Genomic DNA, 22,720 nt, shown 5'->3' with positions numbered 1-22,720 from the left:
ACAAAATATTATTTTATGATTTGACCAATTGACCTACATGTGAAAAAAACTAAGAAATTACTGAAACTATTGAGAGAAAATATCTCCATATACAAAACTTTTGAAATGATTATAGATGCTATTATGTTCTTCTGATATAACAAAAAGGTCTATAACTTTTCCTTTCACGAAAAGTTAAAACACTTGGTAAAAATAAAAATTATGGCAAAACTCTAACACATATTTATTGCTTCTAAATATAAGGATATAATTGTATCTATGTTGTGAGAAAACGTATGAATAGATATGTATTGAGATAAAAACAGTTGAAGACTATTTCATTTTTATATATATAGTCATAAGGTTCAAGTAATTATCAACAGTTTATTGACACAAAAAAAGTTAATCAGCAGCAAAGATATGTATCACATATTTTGCGATGGATTGTGTTGTTTAGGGTAGAAGTTCTCTTAGGGGTCTTTGGTTAGGAATAAGTTATCTCAATGACTATTTAATATTTACATGAGATAAAATAATTCTATATTTTATACTGAAATTATTATACCTTATACCTCACGCCAAACAATTTCTTAGCTCCTTGTTCTTGCATTATTGCTACTACATGTTGATTGTTGTTTCTTATGCTTTGTTTATCACATTATTCTTCTATGTATGGTCTGTGTTACATACGCTTTTTCGATTATTTGCTATGCTTTGTTCAACCTCTTTTTCAAATTGCCTTGTTATATGTTACTTGAGCAGTTGTGCCAATGGTATTTCGAAAAGGGAAAAAATTTATAAAATAACAAACTATTAATTCAAATTAAATGCTATAACCACAACTTGATTAATTGTAACCCGTAGCAAATCGTTGTCATTCGCCTCTCTCCCTAGGTTTCTCGCTCGCCACTCTCGCCAATCTCTCCCTCACCTCTCTCACTTTTATACAAACACAAATGTATAAAATGCGTTTGTGTTTGTATAAAGCGAGATAAAACTGTATATACAAATACGAATACATACATTTTTGTTCTATACACTTATAATTATACAAATACATATCTTCCCCTGTCCAATTCTCTTTTGCCTTTCTCTCTTTCTTGCTTTATATAAACACAAATTATACAAATTACAATGTATAATTTGTGTTGTATAAAGCGAGAGAGAGAGATATTTGATATACAAATGTTTTATTTCAATTAAATTGTATACAAATTTCAAATTTTATGCAGATATATAAACACATAAAATTGAATTGAGAGGCTGTCAGCGATTTATACAAACGAAAGGCTGCCAACGATTTATACAAATGGCCTGCCAACAAATTTATACAAATCTGAAGCTCCTGCCAACGAGTTATACAATTTGAAATTTGCTATGGAGCGCAATTATACAAACTATAACTATAACATACAAATATTATTTTTATGTTTGCTATATGTGAAAGTTGTTCATAAGAAAAACAACCTCTGGATTATTGCAAGGTTGGGTACACTCTACCCTTTATATTCCCCACTCGTGGGAATTAATATACTTGGTGTTGGCAACCAATTTTGATCGACCTATAATCATTTTCTTGATTTTTATTTGATTAAATATGTATTTTAATACTTGTTTCTTGTAAAGTTTTATATTTAGTTTTACCCAATTAACTATATACTTTAGTATGTATAATTTACAAATCCCCTCCTTATATATGTGCATTTATTTTTTTAATTTAGTTATAAATACTTGAATGAATATTTCAATGTTATTATTCATTTCTATGGTAAACTAGAAGCGCATGGCCCGTGCCAACATTTTCTTTTTTTTATGGTGAATCTTTCAATCATCGTTTGGAGACACAAGATGGGAGTTGAATTAAAAGAAAAACATAGAGTTAATATCACGAAAGCTTGTTTGATGCAATTACAGCAGAACTATAAGCATTTATAGATATATTGACGTAGAAGTATCTCAACTAAGTACATAAAAGTTTACCCTTAAGAATACCTTCATTGGAACATAATTAACCTAACAATGACTAATAAAATTGTCCATCCGATAGTTAAGGGTCTTAGATACAACTTGTAAAGTTATCCTCCCTTGCAATTTACAGCCCAGTGATAAAGTTGAAATCAATCATTGTATATCAAATTTCTTGGAGTTTTAGAGATCAAACTCTCAACGTATTGAAGCATAACTCCCTAGAAAATGAAAAAATTAAGAAGATTGAAAGGATGACTCCATTAACACACAAATAATCCTCAAGCACCATTGTTTTTCATCAAAGGGCAATGATCCCCTGTGGGAAGTCACCTAGAATAAAAGCCGAGGGCGTAAGAAGATTAGATACCATCCAAACAAAAAAATTGAATACGAAAAAGTAAACATGCCCATGTAAAACTACAATCTCGTTTAGAGGGACAACCCAATTCAGGCTCAGAAGTTGAAACTACTGTATTAACAACCCAAATGAGAAGTTAAGCCATTTAACAACACAACATAGTACAAACAATCAATTGTTTACTCAAATTTCAGCAGTTAGAAAGGCATATATAGTAAATTTATGAAGTATTTTGATGGTATCCAAGAGGAAATAAAGGAAAAACCATATTTATTTGTTGAATAAGATTCAATTTATTACATTGTAATTAACAAAGAGCAAAATCGGAAATAAGCTAAAGGGGCAAGGGGTAACATGGGGAAGCAAGCCCTAAAAAAACAATTTTAATGAGGCTGGTCTCCAATGTTAGGCACAATCTGCTCTCTCATCTCTGGAGTGATATCATAGTCATAGTTGAGGAGATTGTGTGCCATCTTCTCTCCCTTTCATCACCAAAACCAGGAAGACCCTCTTCGCTGAAATCTCTATGTTCCGCATCATCCAAGATCCACACATAATACTCGAGCGTATCGAAAGGTCGTTGCTCTCAAACATTAATATTTACCACATTTTTTCACCTTCGCAGTATAGTGTCTACTTATGAGATGCTTTGCCAAAAATTATACTCGTAACTGCCCATACTCTTGCGATCTCATATAAGCCATTACGAGTATAATTTTGGGCAAAACAGCTCATAAGTGGATACTATATTGCGAAGGTGGAAAAATGTGGTAAATATAGATGTTCGAGAGCAACGACCTTTCTGTACACTCGAGTATTATGTGTGGATCTTAGAGGATGCAGAACATAGAGATTTGAGCAAAAAGGGTCTTCTTGGTTTTAGTGATGAAAGGGAAAGAATATGGGCACACGATCATCTTAAACTATGACTATGATATCACTCCAGAGATGAGAGAGAAGATTGTGCCCAACATTGGTGACCAACCTCATTGAAATTGTTTTTTTAGGGTTTGCTTCCCCATGTACCCTTGCCCCTTTAGCTTATTTCTGATTTTGTTGTTTCTTAATTACGATGTAATAAATTGAATCTTATTCAATAAATAAAGACGGGGTTTCCTTTATTTCTTCTAAATCTACACTTCAAATTCATAAATAAGGCTTTAATTAATCATTGTGCATCACTTATGTATCGTCTTAGGCCTACCTCTGGCTCAACGAGGTCCTTTGCATTTAGGGCGTTTTCTTCAAACACCATGTTATTATTATAATATTGTTCTAATCTCCTAACATCTTTTTTCTAGTTGATTTTATTGTTTTCCCATTTCCTAAGGTTGATATGTTTTTTCATTTTTGCCTATACAAGTTAAAAAAGGACCCCTCATCCTCCTCAAAGAGGAAGTTACAAAGAAAAAAGAAAAATAGTTGATAACAATAGTACCAACGAAAGGGTTGAAACTTCCGAGGGATCGGAGGACAACTTTCTATTGATATGGTTCTCTCTCGGCACCCCTTTTGGGGAGCACATGGACAACCTACCCCTCACTAATCAAACAACCCTACCATATAATCCTCCACCTAATATAATTCGACCTAACTCCACTCATCCAACCAATTTCCCACCACCTCACACCCAAATGCAACCAAATTCCACCCATATGCCTCCTAAAAATACCCAAATTCCACCTCATTATTATCACCAGCAAAGCAAGCCAAACATTCTTGAACCAATTCTAAACCATAATGTACCCACTATGAACCTTTTATATACCCATACTCTTGGAAATCACACTTTAACCCAATATATGTTGAAGTTGCTCCATTAACCCATGATTACCATTAGTCAAAATCCTCTTAAAAGGATATTCTGATAAAATCCATGTCTGAGAGGTTGGATAAGTTGGCTAGTAAAGTGTAACATGTCGAGGGAAGCAAGGGGGTTTGAGCTATGAAGATATACGCATGTATCCAGATGTGAAATTACCTAAAGAGTACAACCCCCCAAATTTGAGATCTTCAACTGTATTAGAGACCCCAAAGCCTATTTGCGTATGTATTGTGACAAGTTTGTAGGAGTGGGAAAGGAAAAAGTAGGAATGAAGTTGTTCATGAGGAGTCTCACTGGGAAGCCTTATCATGGTGCATCGAACAAGACCCTTGCAAATGGGTCGAATGGGTGGATTACGAATTTCATGAATAGGTTTGGATTCAACATGGAAAATGCATCTGACTGGTTTTATATCTGAAATTTGAAGAAAAAGCCTAGTGAATCCTTTCGGGATTATGCCATTAGATGGAGGTCTGAGGCGGCTAGAGCTAGACCTCCTATAGAGAAGTCTTAAATGAAGGATTACTTCATTCATGCCCAAGAATCACAGTACTATAATAGAATGATGCTCGTGGCAAAAAAAGCTTTACAGATATCATCAAATTGGGTGAGAGAATTGAAGAAGGCATTAAGAATGTAACCATCATCAACTTGAAGGCTTTGCAAGCCACCAATAAAGCCTTGCAATCTGGTGGAATGGTGCAGAACCGAAAGAAGAAGGAGACTGATTCTGTGATGATGGCTCAGGGAATCAAAACCCCCTCTAAATACCAAATGACAACCCACATCCATCTCTATATCCTCCATCTTCATATCCTACATCTCCCCATCCTATGCCTTCCTATTAGCAAAATCCTCCTCCACAATAACAACCCAACTATCCTATCTACAATGCCCAACCTACATACTTTCAATCCCGCACCACCCAGACAACCACCAAGCTACAAAAATAGACCTCCATTTGAAAAAAGACCTATAAAAACCTATACCCCTTTAGTCGAACCCATAGCTTAACTTTACGAAAGGTTGAAAGAAGCTGGTTATGTTACCTCAATCCCATATTTGCCCGTAGCTGTCAATGCCAAGTGGTACGACCCTAACAAGGTTTGTGCTTATCATTCAAGAATGAAGGGCCATACCACTGAAGCTTGCAGATCTTTGAAAGACAAGATTCAAAATCTTATTGATACAAAGGCTATCCAGCTTAAAGATCATGTGCCAAATGTGGCAAACAATCCTCTTCCTAACCACCAATTTAATATGACTGGTGATATGATGGATTTGGAGGGATCTACTTGGCCCTTCGAACCAAAAGAGATGATAACTGCTGCCACCTAGACGGCTGTTGTAGTGCAAAGGCGTGCTCCTTTTGAGATCGAGGTCGCTATGCCTAGGCCTCCATTTATTGTTCTTAGAGCTCATCCAATATGATACCCATGTTGTTCCATGGGATTATGGGAAAGGAAAATCAAAGGTGAAAGAAACAAATGTTGCGGCAGGAGTGACGAGCTCTGGGAGAATATATACACTCCTGAGAACTTGGTTCAGGGTTGCCCTAGCAAATCTAAGTCGCTGATTGTAGAGTTTGAAGAACAATGTGTCTGGAAGAAAGTGCAAACCAAGGAATATTTTGTTGTTGATCAATTGAGTAAAATCCCACCCTAAATATCCATTATGTCTTTGCTGCAATCTTCAGAAACCCATCGGAATGCTCTTATAAAGGTTCTAGGTGAAGCCTATGTCCCTGTTGGCATCACTCATGTGGTGGTAGCCCAAATGGTTGGGCAAGTATTCAAAGCATACATGATATCCTTTCATGAAAATGAGCTACCGCTTGAAGGAACATCCACAACGAAGCTTTGTATATTTCTACCCAATAACAGAATAAGGTAGTCACCAAAGCTTTGGTTGATCCAGATTCTGGTTTGAACATTTGTCCTCTGAGCACGCTAACAAGACTGGATGTGGATAGTTCGAAGATCCAAACTTAAAAGAGTTGTTAGGTCATGCACAAAACCCGTTTTGCGAAAATATGGGGAGTGACACTTGGTATGTTGTTGCTTTGTAAGATTAGTTTAAGAAAAAGCTAAGCTTAAAGATGCACTACATGATAAGCAAATAATGGTCAAGATTCATATATTGTTTCAGATATATATTTTGAGACAACATGTAGTATTCGGGTCGAGGCTCGGTTGTCAGGTCCTTGGGTCGGGGATCAGGTTCTGAGTTGGGATTGAATCCCATGTTAGGGGAGGGGTAGGGGAACACGGATCGTTCAAAAATAAAATAGTTCAATTGAGCAGGTCATGATTGAGATTTTTAGCTCATTTCAGCCCAAGTAGTTTTTGCTTTGATTTAGTCCAACTCATTTAAACTTGCTCAATTTAAGTCCAAACCACCCATTTGACACCACTAACATGTAAGATAGATTGGTAAAGGAATGCAACAAAGGGAAAGTTATGAGCTATGAAGCTATACTTTAATTACTTTCCTCTCATCTTGTGGTTTTTTTTCCTCTTATTTTGGTTTTCGGTGAGAGGTATGGAAAGTTGGATGCGTTGCTCGTCATTGAGTAGAATTTTTAAGTATAGAATCATTCCCTTGGCTATAGACTTGTTTCAATATTGTTTAAAATTTCATAAACATGTGAAAGGAAAATGACCATTCATCCTGACGGAGATGGAGATAGAGCAGGCCATATATCTGTATACTTGGCCATTTTGGGACAAGTTCCCTACATGCTGCTTGGGAGGTGAATGCCTCATTTAGCTTCTTGATATTCGATCAAATTCACAACAACTATAATGTAATGAAAGGTATAGTCTTTTCTTTCACTCTATGACATTATTTTCCTCTTGACAGACGGTTACTTTTACATCTTTCGTGGCCAGATTCTAGAACTAAATTTGTTTTGATGCAGGAATGGAGATGCGTTTTCGCAATATCAAGACTGAATGGGGTTCCTCAAAATGTATCTCTCATAAAACATTCAAAGATCCCTCTAATGGTTACCTTGTTAACGGAAAATGTATCTTTGGAGTTAACGTATATGTCATCAAGAACCAGGGAATAGGTGAATGTATGTCCTTACTGAATGGCACACCCAATCTTTCTAAGCACGAATGGACGATGACTGAATTCTCGAAATTGAAGAATGAAGTGTACTATTTTGAAGAGTTTACTGTTGATGGTTATAAATGGTATATTATTCATGCCTTGTTTTTATATATCTTTATGTCCATCATAATTTCTTTAAGATTATACATTAAGTTCCCCTTGAACTTATCAGTTGTAAAGTTACAGTGCTAAAATAAGTTCAGTGGACAAAATCAAGAGGGATTTTATGTTCTTTCAGTACTTTTTCTTCGATGCTTCTCTTTGCGTTGTAACTACAATTTGATTGATGTGTTTGGGATATGCAGGAAACGTTCGTTATATCCTACAGATGATAGCAAACAAAATGGTCAGAATATCTCCGTCTTTCTTGAATCAGTTGATGCTAAAAAATTTGATCGCCAAAAAAGTGTCAGGGCAAAATTTTCCATTTCTGTCAAAAACCGGAATAGTGGCTGTAAACATAACAAGATGATGGGTACTTTCTCTTGCTTTTTTTTTTCTCAATGAATAGTATATATGATCTGAAGACATGTTTGATACGGAACAAAATGTTAAAAATTCTGATTCAACGTGGGAGTTTATATCTATGGGAAAACGACTTGTCACGATAGGAGTAGACCCCCGGTTCAATTTTGTCATGTTATGTTTTTGAATAATTTGATATAGTTCAAATTGGTATTCAGCTGCTACAAAGAGTTGGGGGCTGGTTATCATTTATGCCATGTTGTGAATTCACTAATCCTAAAAAGGGGTTTCTTGTTGAAGACTGTTGCATTGTGGAAGCTGAGGTTTCTATAGTTTGCTGTTGTTAATTCGAGTGTCTAAATAAAATATTCTGACATATTTAAAGGATTGACCATGCATAGTTTCCTCCATACCAATAACACACCCTCAAACAGTATATCCAGATAATTGGATAAAATAAAACTTCACACTTAGAGAGTTTCCACTTTATTACAATAATAACATACACAGTATAGTCTCACAAATAAAATGAAAAGAATAGTGTATACACTTAAATATTCAAAAGGTACACAAAATATACAGTCTTATCTATGTTGAGTCTTGAGATGATGGAAAAATTAATTAAAGGTGCTAGTGAAGAGACCTCTAATCCTTGGGAATAAAAGCAAATAAATACCTCTTAATTGCCTTGGGATGCTGAGAAAAGAAGAGTCCATTTGATTATTTGAAGCATTTCATTTATATATATATAGTCATAACTCATAAGTAATTATCCAAGTGTATAAAACAGTTTATTGAGACAAGAAGTGATCATAAAAGTTAATCAGCAACAGAGACATGGGAGGTAGTATTAGCTACGAAATTTGTCCGTTGCTAAATTCTGTTTTTTTTTAAAAAGTAGTTTATACACCATATGCAAATGTTGACTTTTTTAAAATTTCCATTTCAGAAGTAAGCATGGAAAATATTACAAATTCATTACCAACACGTTACTTGTTGAAGATTGAATCATTTTCGTTGCTCCCAGAAAATGGTATTTCCAAGTATGAATCAAATGAGTTCGAATCCGGTGGCTTCAATTGGTACTACACATCATTTTTTTGTCTTTATTTTTGCTAGTTGCTTTTAAAGAGGGGTAAAGATAGGGCAAAGAAGTACTAAGGAGAGATGATTTAGACGGAACATGACACAATTTTCTCTGAGGACATGACCTTAGATAAGAATTTAGAAGTCACGAATTAGGATACAAGAGGTATTTGAGGGTTGTCTTACTCTCCTTGGTGGGTAGGTAGTATTAGCATTATTCTCGTAGTTCCTTGTTCTTAGATTATGGTCTGTTACTTGCACTTTCTCCATTATTTGCTGTGCTTCATTCTACCTTTGTATTGTTTTTCTTAACTTCCTTGTTATATATTGCTTGAGCCAAAGGTCTTTCAGAAACCTCTTTATCCACACGAGGTAGGGGCAAGGTCTTGGTATGCGTGGTCTACACTTTCTAGACTCTACTTGTGGAAAGATTGTTTAAAATTTCCTGAACTGTTCAGGAAAATGATCATTCATCCTAACGGTGACGGTGACAGCCATATATCTGTTTACTTGACCATTATTGGGAAAAGTTCCCTACATGCTGTTTGGGAGGTGAATGCCTCATTTAGCTTCTTGATATTCGATCAAGTTCACGACAACTATAATGTCATGAAAGGTATAGTCTTTTCCTTCACTCTATGACATTATTTTCCTCTTGACACACTGTTACTTTTACATCTTTCGCGGCCAAATTCTAGGACTAAATTTGTTTTGATGCAGGAATGGAGAGGCGTTTCCGCAATATCAAGACTGAATGGGGTTTCTCAAAATGTATCTCACATGAAACATTCAAAGATCCCTCTAACGGTTACCTTGTTAATGACAAATGTATCTTTGGAGTTGATGTATATGTCATCAAGAACCAGGGAATAGGTGAATGTATGTCCTTATTGAAAGGCACCGAGCTTTATAAGCACGAATGGAAGATTACTGAGGTCACAAAATTGAAGAAAAAAGTGTACTATTCTGAGGAGTTTACTGTTGAAGATTATAAATGGTATATTGTTCATGTTTTGTTTTTATATTGCCATGTCTATCATATATATATGTTCTTATTTCTTTGAGAAAAAGCATTAAATCCCCTTTACGGGTACTTGGAATATGCAGGAAACTTTCGTTATATCCTACAGGTGACATCGGACAAAATGGTAAGAACATCTCCATCTTTCTTGAATCAGTTGATGCTAAAGGATTTGATCGCCAAAAAAGAGTCAAGGCAAAATTTAGCATTTCTCTCAAAAACTGGATTGGTGATGAACATCACAAGAAGAGTGGTACTTTCTCTTGTTCCTTAATTTCCTGCACGATCTGTTAAATGTTAGAAACGAAAGAAAATGTTAGAAATTCTGATTGTCTTCATTTATCGCAATTCTATAGCATGAAAAATGATGATCATATAAAATAGTTGTTGTTTGCATCAAACATTGAACTTAGTTCTTTAATAAACCACTTTCAATCAGTACAAAATCAAACTCTCTAAAGTTGATTTGTTTGTTCTGATTTCTAAGGGGATGAAAGCATGAAAAAAGACGCAAGATTATATACATACAACGGATAAAATGATGATATGTAGCTCCTTCCGTATTAGAAATCAAATGTGTTTCTATATATATATATCGAAAACAGCCTCTCTAGTCTATTTGTTGGTTTCTACATCTGGTTTTTTTAAATAATTTGACATTGTTCTCTTACAGGTGGTTTAAATTGGTATTCAGCTGCTACAGACAATTGGGGTTGGCCATCATTTATGCCATGTTGTGAATTCAATGATCCTAAAAAGGGCTTTCTTATTGAAGACTGTTGCATTTTGGAAGCTGAGGTTTCTATAGTTGGCGTCGTTAATTGTTTAACTTAATCTTTGGATTAAGACTTTAATGGGCTAGAATTCTTGAACTATGTTCTTTAATTTTGCTTGAAACCTCTTTCTGTTTCCTTTTGCCGCACATAATTGACATTTTGCCATTCACTTTGATTATTTTATTGGTGCCATACTGTCATTAGTTGATTTTGTCATGCCATGTTAACTTGTTCAAGCTGTGTGTGTAGTTAAATATACTACAAGTAAGGCTACTCTGAGTTCATCTAATGTTATGATTGGCATTTTACTAGTTGAGTTTTCAGAATTGAGAAATTGTGGCAGGGGATGGGATGGCCTGGATTGGCTCGGTTATCGGTTATCATGGTCCCGGTGATAACCGGGTTGGGGGGTGTGGAGGACAAGTGGAAAATCCCTGCTGGCCTGGCCTGGTTGGACTTGGTCTCGGTTCGATCCAGACTCGTCAGCCCTTCCAAATGACTAGTGGGCCCCAAAATGTCTCTTTTAGCCTCTCCCTGCTCTTCTAAATTTTTACCTGACGAACACACACAATCCATGGAAGGCTTACGGATGTAGTACTAGACTGCTTTACCTACGACATTTTCTACTCCTACAGAGAATGGGAAGCCTGGAAAACTTAGAATGATTAAGAAATGCTTACTACCTTCAATTCGGTTTATTCTATTTGGTCCATTGGGTAAGCAGCGGAGGGAAGAGATCTATACCCATTGTCGTAGCTAAAAGGGTTCCCTTTCTTACTTGTTTCAATCCCAAACTTTAATAAAATACACATTAGTCCTACATCTACATCAATAAGTCGTAAAACCTAATACATTTTCTATTTTAGATTGATATAACTAAAGGAGATGCCTTATGTGATTAATTTAACCACCTAGTAGATGAATAAAAACACACACAAATTAAATATTATTATTTCTTACCAAAGTGTTTAATTGGAACATTTTATTAAGAATTGAGGTTTAATTAGAACCTGACTTAGTTCGAGTGTCAAAATACTGACATATTTAAAGAATTGGCGATGCATTAAGCCAAAATGGAAAATAGTTTCCTCCAATACAAATTACACACCATCAAACAGTATATCTGGGTAGTTGGATAAAATAAAACTTCACTCTTAGAGAGTTTCCACTTACCATTATAATAGCATACACATCTTTCTTTATTCACTACTTTCTATAAAATCTGATTTTTTTAAAAAATATCAACAAACAAATTAAAAATAAAAGATGAAAAAAAATTCAAAAATAATCTTGAAACTTGAAGCTTCAACAAATTTTATCAAGGAAGATGACATTTCAAAAAGTTCAAAGGAGGTAAAAATAGAAGACTCAACCAAAACATGTGAAGGCCAAATTGAGAAAAATCAAGATCCAAATAAAGGAGTTATGCACCATTTAAATCAAAAAACAAATGATTTGTTGAACTAGAATTAAAATTCATTTGTCGTCTAATTTCATTATCAATAACATCAGATTCAGCAGGAAAATTTAGATCAATTTGAAGTAATGGAATTTAAATATTTTGTGATGTTGTCATGTTTTCTTTAAGAAAAATATAAAAAAAAACATTTTACACAAAATATATAGGAAAATTGAGGTGGGAAAAACTTGATTTTTAAAAAAATTTGGATCAATTGGTGAAAAAATTTGGCTCCAAAAAGTAAAATTTCAATAGTCATCCATATGCATTTATATTTTTGAAATCTAACATTTCATCATTTATTACAAAGTTGTCATANTAAGCAGCGGAGGGAAGAGATCTATACCCATTGTCGTAGCTAAAAGGGTTCCCTTTCTTACTTGTTTCAATCCCAAACTTTAATAAAATACACATTAGTCCTACATCTACATCAATAAGTCGTAAAACCTAATACATTTTCTATTTTAGATTGATATATCTAAAGGAGATGCCTTATGTGATTAATTTAATCACCTAGTAGATGAATAAAATCACACACAAATTAAATATTATTATTTCTTACCAAAGTGTTTAATTGGAACATTTTATTAAGAATTGAGGTTTAATTAGAACTTGACTTAGTTCGAGTGTCGAAATACTGACATATTTAAAGAATTGGCCATGCATTAAGCCAAAATGGAAAATAGTTTCCTCCAATACAAATTACACACCATCAAACAGTATATCTGGGTAGTTGGATAAAATAAAACTTCACTCTTAGAGAGTTTCCACTTACCATTATAATAGCATACACATATAGTCTCACAAGTAAAATCTGAAAAAGAATAGTGTATACACAGTATTGAGATGCTGGAAAAATTAATTAAAGGAGCAACTGAAAAGACCAACTAATTCTTGGGAATAAAAGCAAATAAATGAAGGCCTCTTAATTGCCTTGTGATGTTGAGAAAAGAAGAGTCCATTTGATTATTTCATTTATGTATATAACATAAATCCATTGATTTACGACGGATTGCATACACGCTCTATGCTTTCTAGACTCCACTTGTGGAAATTAATACACATGGTATGTTATTGTTGCTTTTGAGAATTTGATATTTGTTATGAACAACCTTTTGGTTGATCGTGAGCTCTCAAAATACTCGCCCATCACGTGCCTTGAAATAATGTAATTAATATACTAGTGCTAAATTACTTAATACAAATCCTTCAAATTAAGTGAAAGCTAATACATCACAGTTGGATCCTGTGTAATACTCCCTCCGTCCCATATTAGTACTTCATTCATTAATTAACTACTTTCTTTATTCACTACTTATTCTATAAAATCTGATTTTTTTTTTTTAAATATCAACAAACAAATTAAAAATAAAAGATGAAAAAAAAATCAAAAATAATCTTGAAAGTTGAAGCTTCAACAAATTTTATCAAGGAAGATGACATTTCAAAAAGTTCAAAGGATGTAAAAATAGAAGACTCAACCAAAACATGTGAAGGCCAAATTGAGATAAATCAAGATCCAAATAAAGGAGTTATGAACCATTTAAATCAAAAAACAAATGATTTGTCGAACTTGAATTAAAATTCATTTGTCGTCTAATTTCATTATCAATAACATCAAATTCAACATGAAAATTTAGATCAATTTGAAGTAATAGAATTTGAATATTTTGTGATGTTGTCATGTTTGCTTTAAGAATTTATATATAAAAATATAAAAAAAACATTTTACACAAAATATATAGGAAAATTGAGGTGGGAAAAACTTGATTTTTAAAAAAATTTGGATCAATTGGTAAAAAAAATTTGGCTCGAAAAAGTAAAATTTAAATAGTCATCCAAATGCATTTATATTTTTGAAATCTAACATTTCATCATTTATTACAAAGTTGTCATAAGCAAACTTTAAATAAGGGCATAAGGATAAAATTACCTTATTTCTTAATGCAAGTGCAAATGGAAAAGGTGACTTATAATATGGGACGGAGGGAGTATATTACTAGTTGTAGGAAAAATGTCTAATTGATTTATTTTATTAGGAGTTGAAGTGTTTTATTGAAATATAATTTGAGTATTTAAATAAACTATTATGACAAGTTTAAGGATTTGACCATGTTAAATGGAAAAATATTTTCCTCCGTATCAATTACACACCCTAGACATTATCTGGGTTATTGAATAAAAAAACACTTCACAATTATAGAGTTCCCACTTTATTATTATTATAATAATAACAATTACACACAGCGTAGTTTCACAAATGAAACTTGAAGAGAATAATGAATACTCAGATCGTATTCGTATCTTATACACTATATCAAAACTGATATATAGTGGTAATTAATTGACGACAATAATTTAATAGTCGCAGTTCGCAATAAATGTTTTTAGAGGCAATTACTAGTGACAATTACATTTTAACACTCTTTTTAAATGTCGCTAAAACGTATACCAATATCGGATTCAATAACAATTAACTAATACCGATAAATATTTTATCACTCTTTATTAATGTGTTGGGTTCGAAAGAATCAGAAACTCATGTAAAAGTTTACAATCACAAATCATATTGATAAATCATATGACAAAAAAAGCTATACCAAAAGACAAAATATTATTATATGATTCGGCCAATTGACCTACCTATGAAAACAACCAAGAAAATATTAAAACTATTGAGAGAAAATCTACCCATAAACAAAACTCTCTAAACGATTAAATTAAATTGTAAATGCTATTATGTTCCTCTAGTATAACAAGGGGGTCTATAACTTTTCCTTTCAGGAAAAGTTAAAACACTTACGGTAAAAATAAAACTCAAATAAGATGAAAAAAAATCATGATAAAACCCTAACGCATATTTATTAACCTCTATAAATTAGTATAGGTGGGACCATGAAATTTTATTATTTTATAGAGATATTATTTAATCGATAAATTAATATTTATTAATTTAAAGAATGGTTTGAGATTTGATGTAGGTTAATTTTGATTATATCAAATCATTGTATCTTACTAATTTATGTATCATATTTATTGATTTCATATAAAAAATATTATACATAAAGTACAACGAATACATCAAAATCATTGTATCTTACTAATTTCAACCTTGTGATGTGATAATAAGAGCTTTCAAGATGTATTATCGAACAGATTTTATCATATGATATTAGAAGGCTATGTAGTGGGACAAACTGATCCAGCAAAGATCAATATTTTGGATGTTATCCCTTTTGCAATCCCTGTTTGGACAACAAATGTGTAGCAAGAGACAATAGCAAATTGTTTACGACACTTTAAAATTCGTTCGGGGGATACAATCACAGAGAATTTGAATGAATTAACTTGTGAAAATGTCATTCATGAACTTGAGGTCATGATTAATGATCTCGGTTACCACAATAAAATGGATGTCAATAACCTGTTGGATTATTTGGGTGAAAGTGATTCATGTTCAGAGGCCCAAAGCTTAGAAGAAATTGTGGATACCATCGGAAAAAACAATTTTGATGATGAAGTTGAAGATGATACTATACCGTTGGAACCAGTTACGCGTAAGGAAACACTCATCGCATTTAGAACTCTTCACAATTTTATGGTGCAGTTCGAAAAGACAACACCGGAGCTCTTGGATGCAATAAGAAAAGTTAGAGATGAACTTCAACTAGATTTAAATTTTAGATATATTTGTACTTTTAAAGAATTATTAATTTATGATATTAATGAGACCATATATTTATATAGGGGTCTTCTGAAAATATATTATCATATTATCTTATCGAAATTGGTGATTTTTTCCATTGGCCAAAGTCGGGACCAGAGAAAAATATTATTTTAGAGAGATTATTAATTTACCGAGTATTAATTTATAGAGGTTTTACTGTAATCGTATCTATGTTGTGAAAAGACGTATGAATAGATATATATTGAGATAAAAACAATTGAAGACCTCTTAATTGACTAGGAAAGCTAAGAAAAGAAGGAGTCCATTTGATTATTATTTCATATAATAGTAATAAAATATTTCATTTTTATATATATTGCCATAAGGTTCAAGTAATTATCAACAGTTTGTTGACACAATAAAAGTTAATTATCAGCAACAAAGATTTGGGAGGTAGGTATGTATCACATATTTTGCGATGTATTGTGTTGTTTAGCTATAAAATTTGTCTCTCACTAAATCAAGTTTTTTTTTCTTCAGAAGTAAGCATGGAAAATATTACAAATTCATTACCAACACGTTACGTGTTGAAGATTGAATCATTCGTTACGTGTTGAAGATTGAATCATTTTCGTTGCTCTCAGAAAATGGTATTTCCAAATATGAATCAAATCAGTTCGAATCCGGTGGCTTCAATTGGTACTTATCTCATCATTAACTTAAAAAAAAATTGACTAGACTTTCAATTTCATTTTTTTGTCTATGTTTTTGCTAGTTGCTTTTAAAGTCGGGTTAGAGTTAGGCCAGATTAGACATGACATGACATAGTTTCACTGGGGACATTATCTTAGGATAAGAGGATATGGAGGTCACGAATTAGGGTAGAAGTTATTTGAGGGTTGTCTCGCTCTCCTACGGGGTATGCTTGGTGGTTAGATAGTACTAACATTATTATTCGTGTAATTTCTTGTTCTTTGATTAGTGCTACTACATGGTTTTTCTTATCACTACAAGAAAAAATGGAATGGAAATTTGTTGGCAATCTCTAGCGAATCGGTCGCTAAAACACTCCTAGCTAATTGAATTTTCTAGTAATCCGTCACCAATTTATAGCTAAATGAGATTAGCATGAAATTTTTACTGTTTAGTACGAAATTGTGTCTGTCGTTAATTCCTTGGTTTCTAGTAGTGAATGTTTTGTTTATCACATTGTTATGCTTTCTCCATTATTTGTAATGCCTTGTTCTAGCTCGATATTGTCGTTTTTGAACTGTCTTGTTACGAGGTAGGGATAAGGCTTGAGTGCACTCTACCATTCTCAAAACCCACTAGCGGAAATTAATACACTAGATATGTTGTTGGTTCAAATTGGGCAGGTCATGACCTAGTCCTACTTTAGCTCATTTCAGCCCAAGTAGCTTTTGGGTTGATTTTAGTCGAACCAATATGTCAACTCAGCGCCCTTTTAACTTGCTCTATTTCAGTTCAAGCCACTCATTTGACACCCCTAACGTGTACCATAGATTGGTAAACGAATACAATAAAGGGTAAGTTATAATGAGCTATGAAGCTATGGTTCAGACAAGTAACTAACTTTACTTTCCTCTCGTCTTGTGGTTTTTCTTCTCTTATTTGTTTTCCGGTGAGATGTCTGGAAAACTGGACGCGTTGCTCATTGAGTAGAATTGTTATTAGTCCTCTGGCTATAGACTTGTTTCCATATTGTTACTTTTTTTTTAATGAACTATTCATGAACATGTGATAGGAAAATGATCATTCATCCTAACGGAGATGGAGATGGAACAGGCCATATATCTATATACTTGGCTGTTATTGGTGCGAGCTTGTTGGATTCTGTTTGCGAGGTGAATGCCTCGTTTAGCTTCTTGATATTTGATCAAATTCATGACAACTTTACTGTAATGAAAGGTATTAAGACATTATTTTCCTCTTGACAGACATCTTTTGTGGCCCAAGTATAGGACTAAATTTGTTTTGATGCAGGAATGGAGAGGCGTTTTCGCAATATCAAGACTGAATAGGGTTTTTCGAAATGTATCAGTCATAAAACATTCAAATATCCATCTAATGGTTACCTTGTTGATGCAAATGTATCTTTGGAGCTGATGTATATGTCATCAAGAACCAGGGAATAGGTGAATGTATGTCGTTATTGAATGGAACCAAGCTTTATAAGCATGAATGGAAGATTACTGAGTTCACGAAATTGAAGAATGAAGTGTATTCTGAGGAGTTCACTGTTGAAGATTATAAATGGTATATAGTTCATACCTTGAGGGAAACTTTTGTTATATCCTACAGGTTGTAGCGGACAAAATGGTCAGAGCATCTCCGTCTTTCTTATGTCAGTTGATGCTAAAGGTGTTGATCGCCCAAAAAGTGTCGGGGCAAAGTTTAGCATATCCATCAAAAACCAGATTAGTCGTTATAAACATCACAAGAAGAGTGGTACTTTCTCTTGTTCCTTTGTCTCAATGCTATATAGATTGTGACAAAACGATGATCACACAAAATAGTTGTTGCTTGTATATATCGTAAACAACCTCTCTACCTTCTCAAGATAGGGGTAAACCCCTCCGTCAATTTTGTTGGTTTCTGCATCTGATATTTTTGAATAATTTAACATTGTTCTCTTACAGATACTGCAAATTGGTATTCAGCTGCTTCCAACAATTTGGGCAGGCGATCATTTATGCCATGTTGTGAATTGAACGATCCTAAAAAGGGCTTTCTTATTGAAGACTGTTGCATCGTGGAAACTGAGGTTTCTATAGTTGGTGTCGTTAATTGTTTAACTTAATCTTTGGATTAAGACTTTAATGGGCTAGAATTCTTGAACTATGTTCTTTAATTTCGCTTGAAACGTCTTTCTGTTTCCTTTGGCTGCACATAATTGAGATTTTGCCATTTAAACTTTGATCATTTTACTGGTGCCATGTTAACTCGTTTAAGCTGTGTGTGGTTAAATATAGTACAAGTAAGGTTACCTCTGAGTTCATCTAATGTTATGGTTGGCATTCTACTAGTTTAGTTTTCAGAATCGAGAAACTCTGGCAGGGGATGGGATGACCCGGATCGGCTCGGTTTCAGTTGGCCGGTTGTCCCAGCTCCGGTGATAACCGGGTTGGTGGATGGGACGGACAAGTGGAAAATCTCTGCTGGCCTGGCCTGGCCTGGTTGGACCTGGTCTCGGTTTGATCCAGACTCACCAACCCTGCCGAATGGCTAGTGGGCCTCAAAATGTCTCTTTTAGCCTCTCCCTACTCTTCTAAATTTTTTTACCCGACGAACGAATGCAATACATGGAAGGCTTTACCTATGGCATTTCCTACTCCTACTTTTCATACAAAGAGAATGAGCAGCATGGAAAACTTGGAATGTTTACAAAATGCGTACCGCTTTCAATTCAGTTTATTCTAAGTGGTCCATTAAGGAAATCAATTTCTTTATTTTTTAAGAACTTGATTTTTAATTTTTTTTGTCCAAACATGATAAAATTGGAAGGCTTAATACATAGCAAACCATTTAAACTTGTTAGAATATTTCATTTAGACATTCGAACTAAGCCATGTTCTAATTGAACACCTCAACTCCTAATCAAGGGCCAAACACATATGCAGATCCTTAAACTTGTCCTTAAATTTCATTTTGGCACTCCAACTCAACCTTGTTCCATTTTAACACTTCAACTCCAATTTTTATCTTTCATTGAGGCACTTCTTTCCAAAGAATCAACAAGGCCAAAGTCATTTGCGGCCCCTCAAAGTTGTCCTCATTATTCATTTAGACACCTCAACTACATTTAGTATCTATTGAACACCTCTACCACCTCGAATTTGAACCATCTGAACATTTTTTGCCTACATGGCACATTGTTTGTGATTCACCCAAAATAGGCGCGTGGGAGGTCTTTAGTTAGGCATTTTTTTGTGGAAAAAATGTTCTTTCTTCTTCCTCCCTCTTTGCCAATCACTTCCTCAATCACACTAGTTCACCACCGCCATTCATCAATCTTCTTCCTCGTTATTTCTCCGAATACTTAACCTCTTCCTTCATCATTGTTTCATACTAGGATTGGCGGTACATACCTTCATTGCCGCCATGGCAACCACCACCATTATCGCCATTGAATTTGTAGAGGCTTGAAGTTTGGAATTTTTTCTTTGTTGTTAAGATAGTGTTTTGGTGTTAAATTGATGTAGATTTGTGTGAATTTTGTTAATAGATTTTCCTATTTATTTTTTGCTTTAAATTGATATATATTTGTGCAAATGTAAGGGTGTTCTTCAATCGAAAAAAAGATCAACTATAGAACTCAAAATAAAATCCGACTTAACTCAATTTTTTCCGACAATGTCCATCGGAACTGATTAATTTTCCGGCGACTTTCCGTCAAAAATGGAACGAAGAAGACAGTTAATTTTTTTTATTACCTATGGCCAACTCTTCCACAACTCATCAAAAATAGCAATAATTTTTTATTTTTTTGCTTGAATTCGATGTTGCAGATGAACCAAGAAGGTTCGAAAATAGCATATTTACAGTGGGGGTTGTCGTGTTGGGGGTGGGGCACCGTAGAGTTTTGTGCTCTAATGGAATTGATACATGATTTATTTTTTAATTTTTAACTTAAAAATAATTTCTTTTTTCTTTTACTTTATAACTTATTTTTAAAATAATTTTTTGGACTAAAAAATACCAGATGTCGATATTTAATTCGTCAAATAGTCATGTCATCGCGAGTGTATTTCACACACTTTATACTTTTAGCTTATTGTCAAAAAAATGTTCAAATGGTTCAATTTTGAAGGGGTAGAGGTGTTCAATAGGTACAAGTCTTAGTTAAGGTGTCTAAATGAATTATGTGGACAACTTTAAGGGGCCGTTGATGACTTAAGCCAATCAACAAAGTGGGATGTGTGTACTTCACATGTCATGACATGGTACAAAAGCCAATTAAAAACACATACTCAACTCCTCTAACTTGCCTCCATTTTTCATTTTGACATGCTAACTTATTCTTGTTCCATTTTAACCCTTCAACTCTATTTTATATCGTACCATTTAAACACAAAATACTAAATTTATGATTTCTTCATTTTTATTTACGTTCTTCATTTTCACTTTTTTCATTTTAAAAATCAACGTCATATCTTCTTTTTAAAAAAATAATAATGGATGAACATCAATTTTTTTAAAAAATATTTTTTTAGAGTTTCTGTACATTATTGTGTGAAAAAATAATCGACGAAAGTGTGTTGGTTTTCTTTTTTAAACAATTAATCAAATTAAATAACACCACATATTTTTTTTCATATCTAATCTATTTGGACTAACTCAAATACCAACTTTCTAATTTTTCATTCAACTAAATATGAGTAAAAAAAAACTCATGTTCATTGCTAGTTAATAACACTACAAAATGTTGAAACTCGATAGACTTCGTTGGGTTGTCATTGATTTTCTTAAGAAAGAAAATCGACGCACTTTCGTTGGTTATTTTTTACACAAATATACAGGAAAACTCTAAAAAGAAATTGTGACTTTTTTAAAAAAAAAAAAAATCAATGATCATCCGTCAATTTTAATTTTTTACAATACCTAACGGATGAACGCCGATTTTTAAAATGCAAAATTGCAATTGAAGAGCATATATAGAAATAAAAAAATCATAAAAAAACAGTATTTTGTGTTTAAATGGTACATAAAAAAATAGAGTTGAGGGGTTAATCTTTTATTATTTTTTTAAAAAATACTTTTTTTTGTCTTTCACTCTCTTAGAGAAAGTGTGATGCATACACTTTGCCACATCACTTAGAAGTGCCTAAATGAAACATAAAAATTGGAGTTAAAGGGTTAAAATGGAACAATGTTCAGTTGGAGTGCCAAAATGAATTTTATGGACAAGTTTAAGGGTCTGCATATGCGTTTGGCCCCTAATTAAGTATTTCCATTAGACACTTCAGATTCATTTTTGTATGGGTTCTCATTCGTTTGTTAGGTAATTAAGTTAACCGCATAAAATATGCCATCTCCTTTAACTATACGCATCCGCCTCAAATAAGTCGTAAAACTCTAGACGTTTCTATTTGAGGTTGATGCGTATAATTAAAAGAGATGTCATATTTTATATGGTTAATTTAATCACATAATAGACTAATGAAAACATGCACAAATGTTTTTTACGAAAATGTCTAATTGAAACACTTCATTAAGAATTGAGGTGTTTAATTGTCTTAATTATGGTATATTTGGATAGTGTAGATATGAAAGTATTTAAATTTGGATAGGTTTGGTATCGCTTTTCTGGCTAGTTTGTCGAGTTTGTTTTAGTCGCAATTGCAAAGACTTGATCGCTTTAGCGATGGATCAACAATTGGCTAAATTCACAATTGCGATTCCCCTTGCGGTGAAGGGGATTTGATTTCTAGCGAAATTGTTTTCTAAAAATTTGTTCAACCAGACATGATAAAATTGAAAGACTTAATACATAATCAACCACTTAAACTTGTTACAATATTTCATACACTCAAACTAAACCATATTCCAATTGAACACCTCAACTCCTAATCAAGTGTTATAATTATTTAACCAACAAAAAAAAGTGTTATAATTAGACACTTTGGGTTCAAATTTTGAATAAACCTTTTTGTGTGTATCCTCGTTCGTCTGTTTGGTAATTAAGTTAACCACCACATCATCTCCTTTAATTATACGCATTTTCTTAATAAGCCACATAACCTCAGACATTTTCTACTTAAGGTTTATGCATACAATTAAATGAGATGTCATATTTTATGTGGTTAATTTAACCACCCTATAGTCGAATGAAAATACACATAAATATTTTTTATTCAAAAATATGTAGTTTAAATACTTAGTTTGATTAATGTCTAAGTGGAATAATATGACAAGTTTAAGGATTTGACTAGGCATAATACATATATTGGACCTTAAACTTGGCTTCAAATTTTAACT

General features: G+C 33.3%; 1 protein-coding gene and 2 pseudogenes across 1 annotated transcript; all 3 read left to right on the top strand.

The window, feature by feature from the left end:
- Positions 1 to 6,787: 6,787 nt before the first annotated feature.
- Positions 6,788 to 8,059, top strand: LOC125856241 (ubiquitin C-terminal hydrolase 12-like; annotated as a pseudogene).
- A 610-nt stretch (positions 8,060 to 8,669) lies between these two features.
- Positions 8,670 to 10,653, top strand: LOC125856409 (uncharacterized). The gene is made up of 5 exons (XM_049535939.1): positions 8,670 to 8,794; positions 9,257 to 9,414; positions 9,519 to 9,795; positions 9,906 to 10,072; positions 10,493 to 10,653. The coding sequence occupies exons 1-5, from the start codon at positions 8,670 to 8,672 to the stop codon at positions 10,651 to 10,653; spliced, it is 888 nt and encodes a 295-aa protein (XP_049391896.1).
- A 5,616-nt stretch (positions 10,654 to 16,269) lies between these two features.
- LOC125856410 (uncharacterized) lies at positions 16,270 to 18,542 on the top strand (annotated as a pseudogene).
- Positions 18,543 to 22,720: the final 4,178 nt, after the last annotated feature.

Source organism: Solanum stenotomum, chromosome 2, assembly GCF_019186545.1.
Source record: "Solanum stenotomum isolate F172 chromosome 2, ASM1918654v1, whole genome shotgun sequence".
In the NCBI taxonomy this organism is placed as follows: domain Eukaryota; kingdom Viridiplantae; phylum Streptophyta; class Magnoliopsida; order Solanales; family Solanaceae; genus Solanum; species Solanum stenotomum.
This window is presented reverse-complemented; position numbering and strand designations above follow the sequence as displayed.

Excerpts from the sequence above, each read along its gene's own strand:
- LOC125856409 (XM_049535939.1), top strand. The coding sequence starts at position 8,670 with ATGGAAAATATTACAAATTCATTACCAACACGTTACTTGTTGAAGATT. Across the intron at positions 8,795-9,256 it reads GAATCCGGTGGCTTCAATTG|GAAAATGATCATTCATCCTA; the intron begins GTACTACACATC and ends TGAACTGTTCAG. Across the intron at positions 9,415-9,518 it reads CAACTATAATGTCATGAAAG|GAATGGAGAGGCGTTTCCGC; the intron begins GTATAGTCTTTT and ends GTTTTGATGCAG.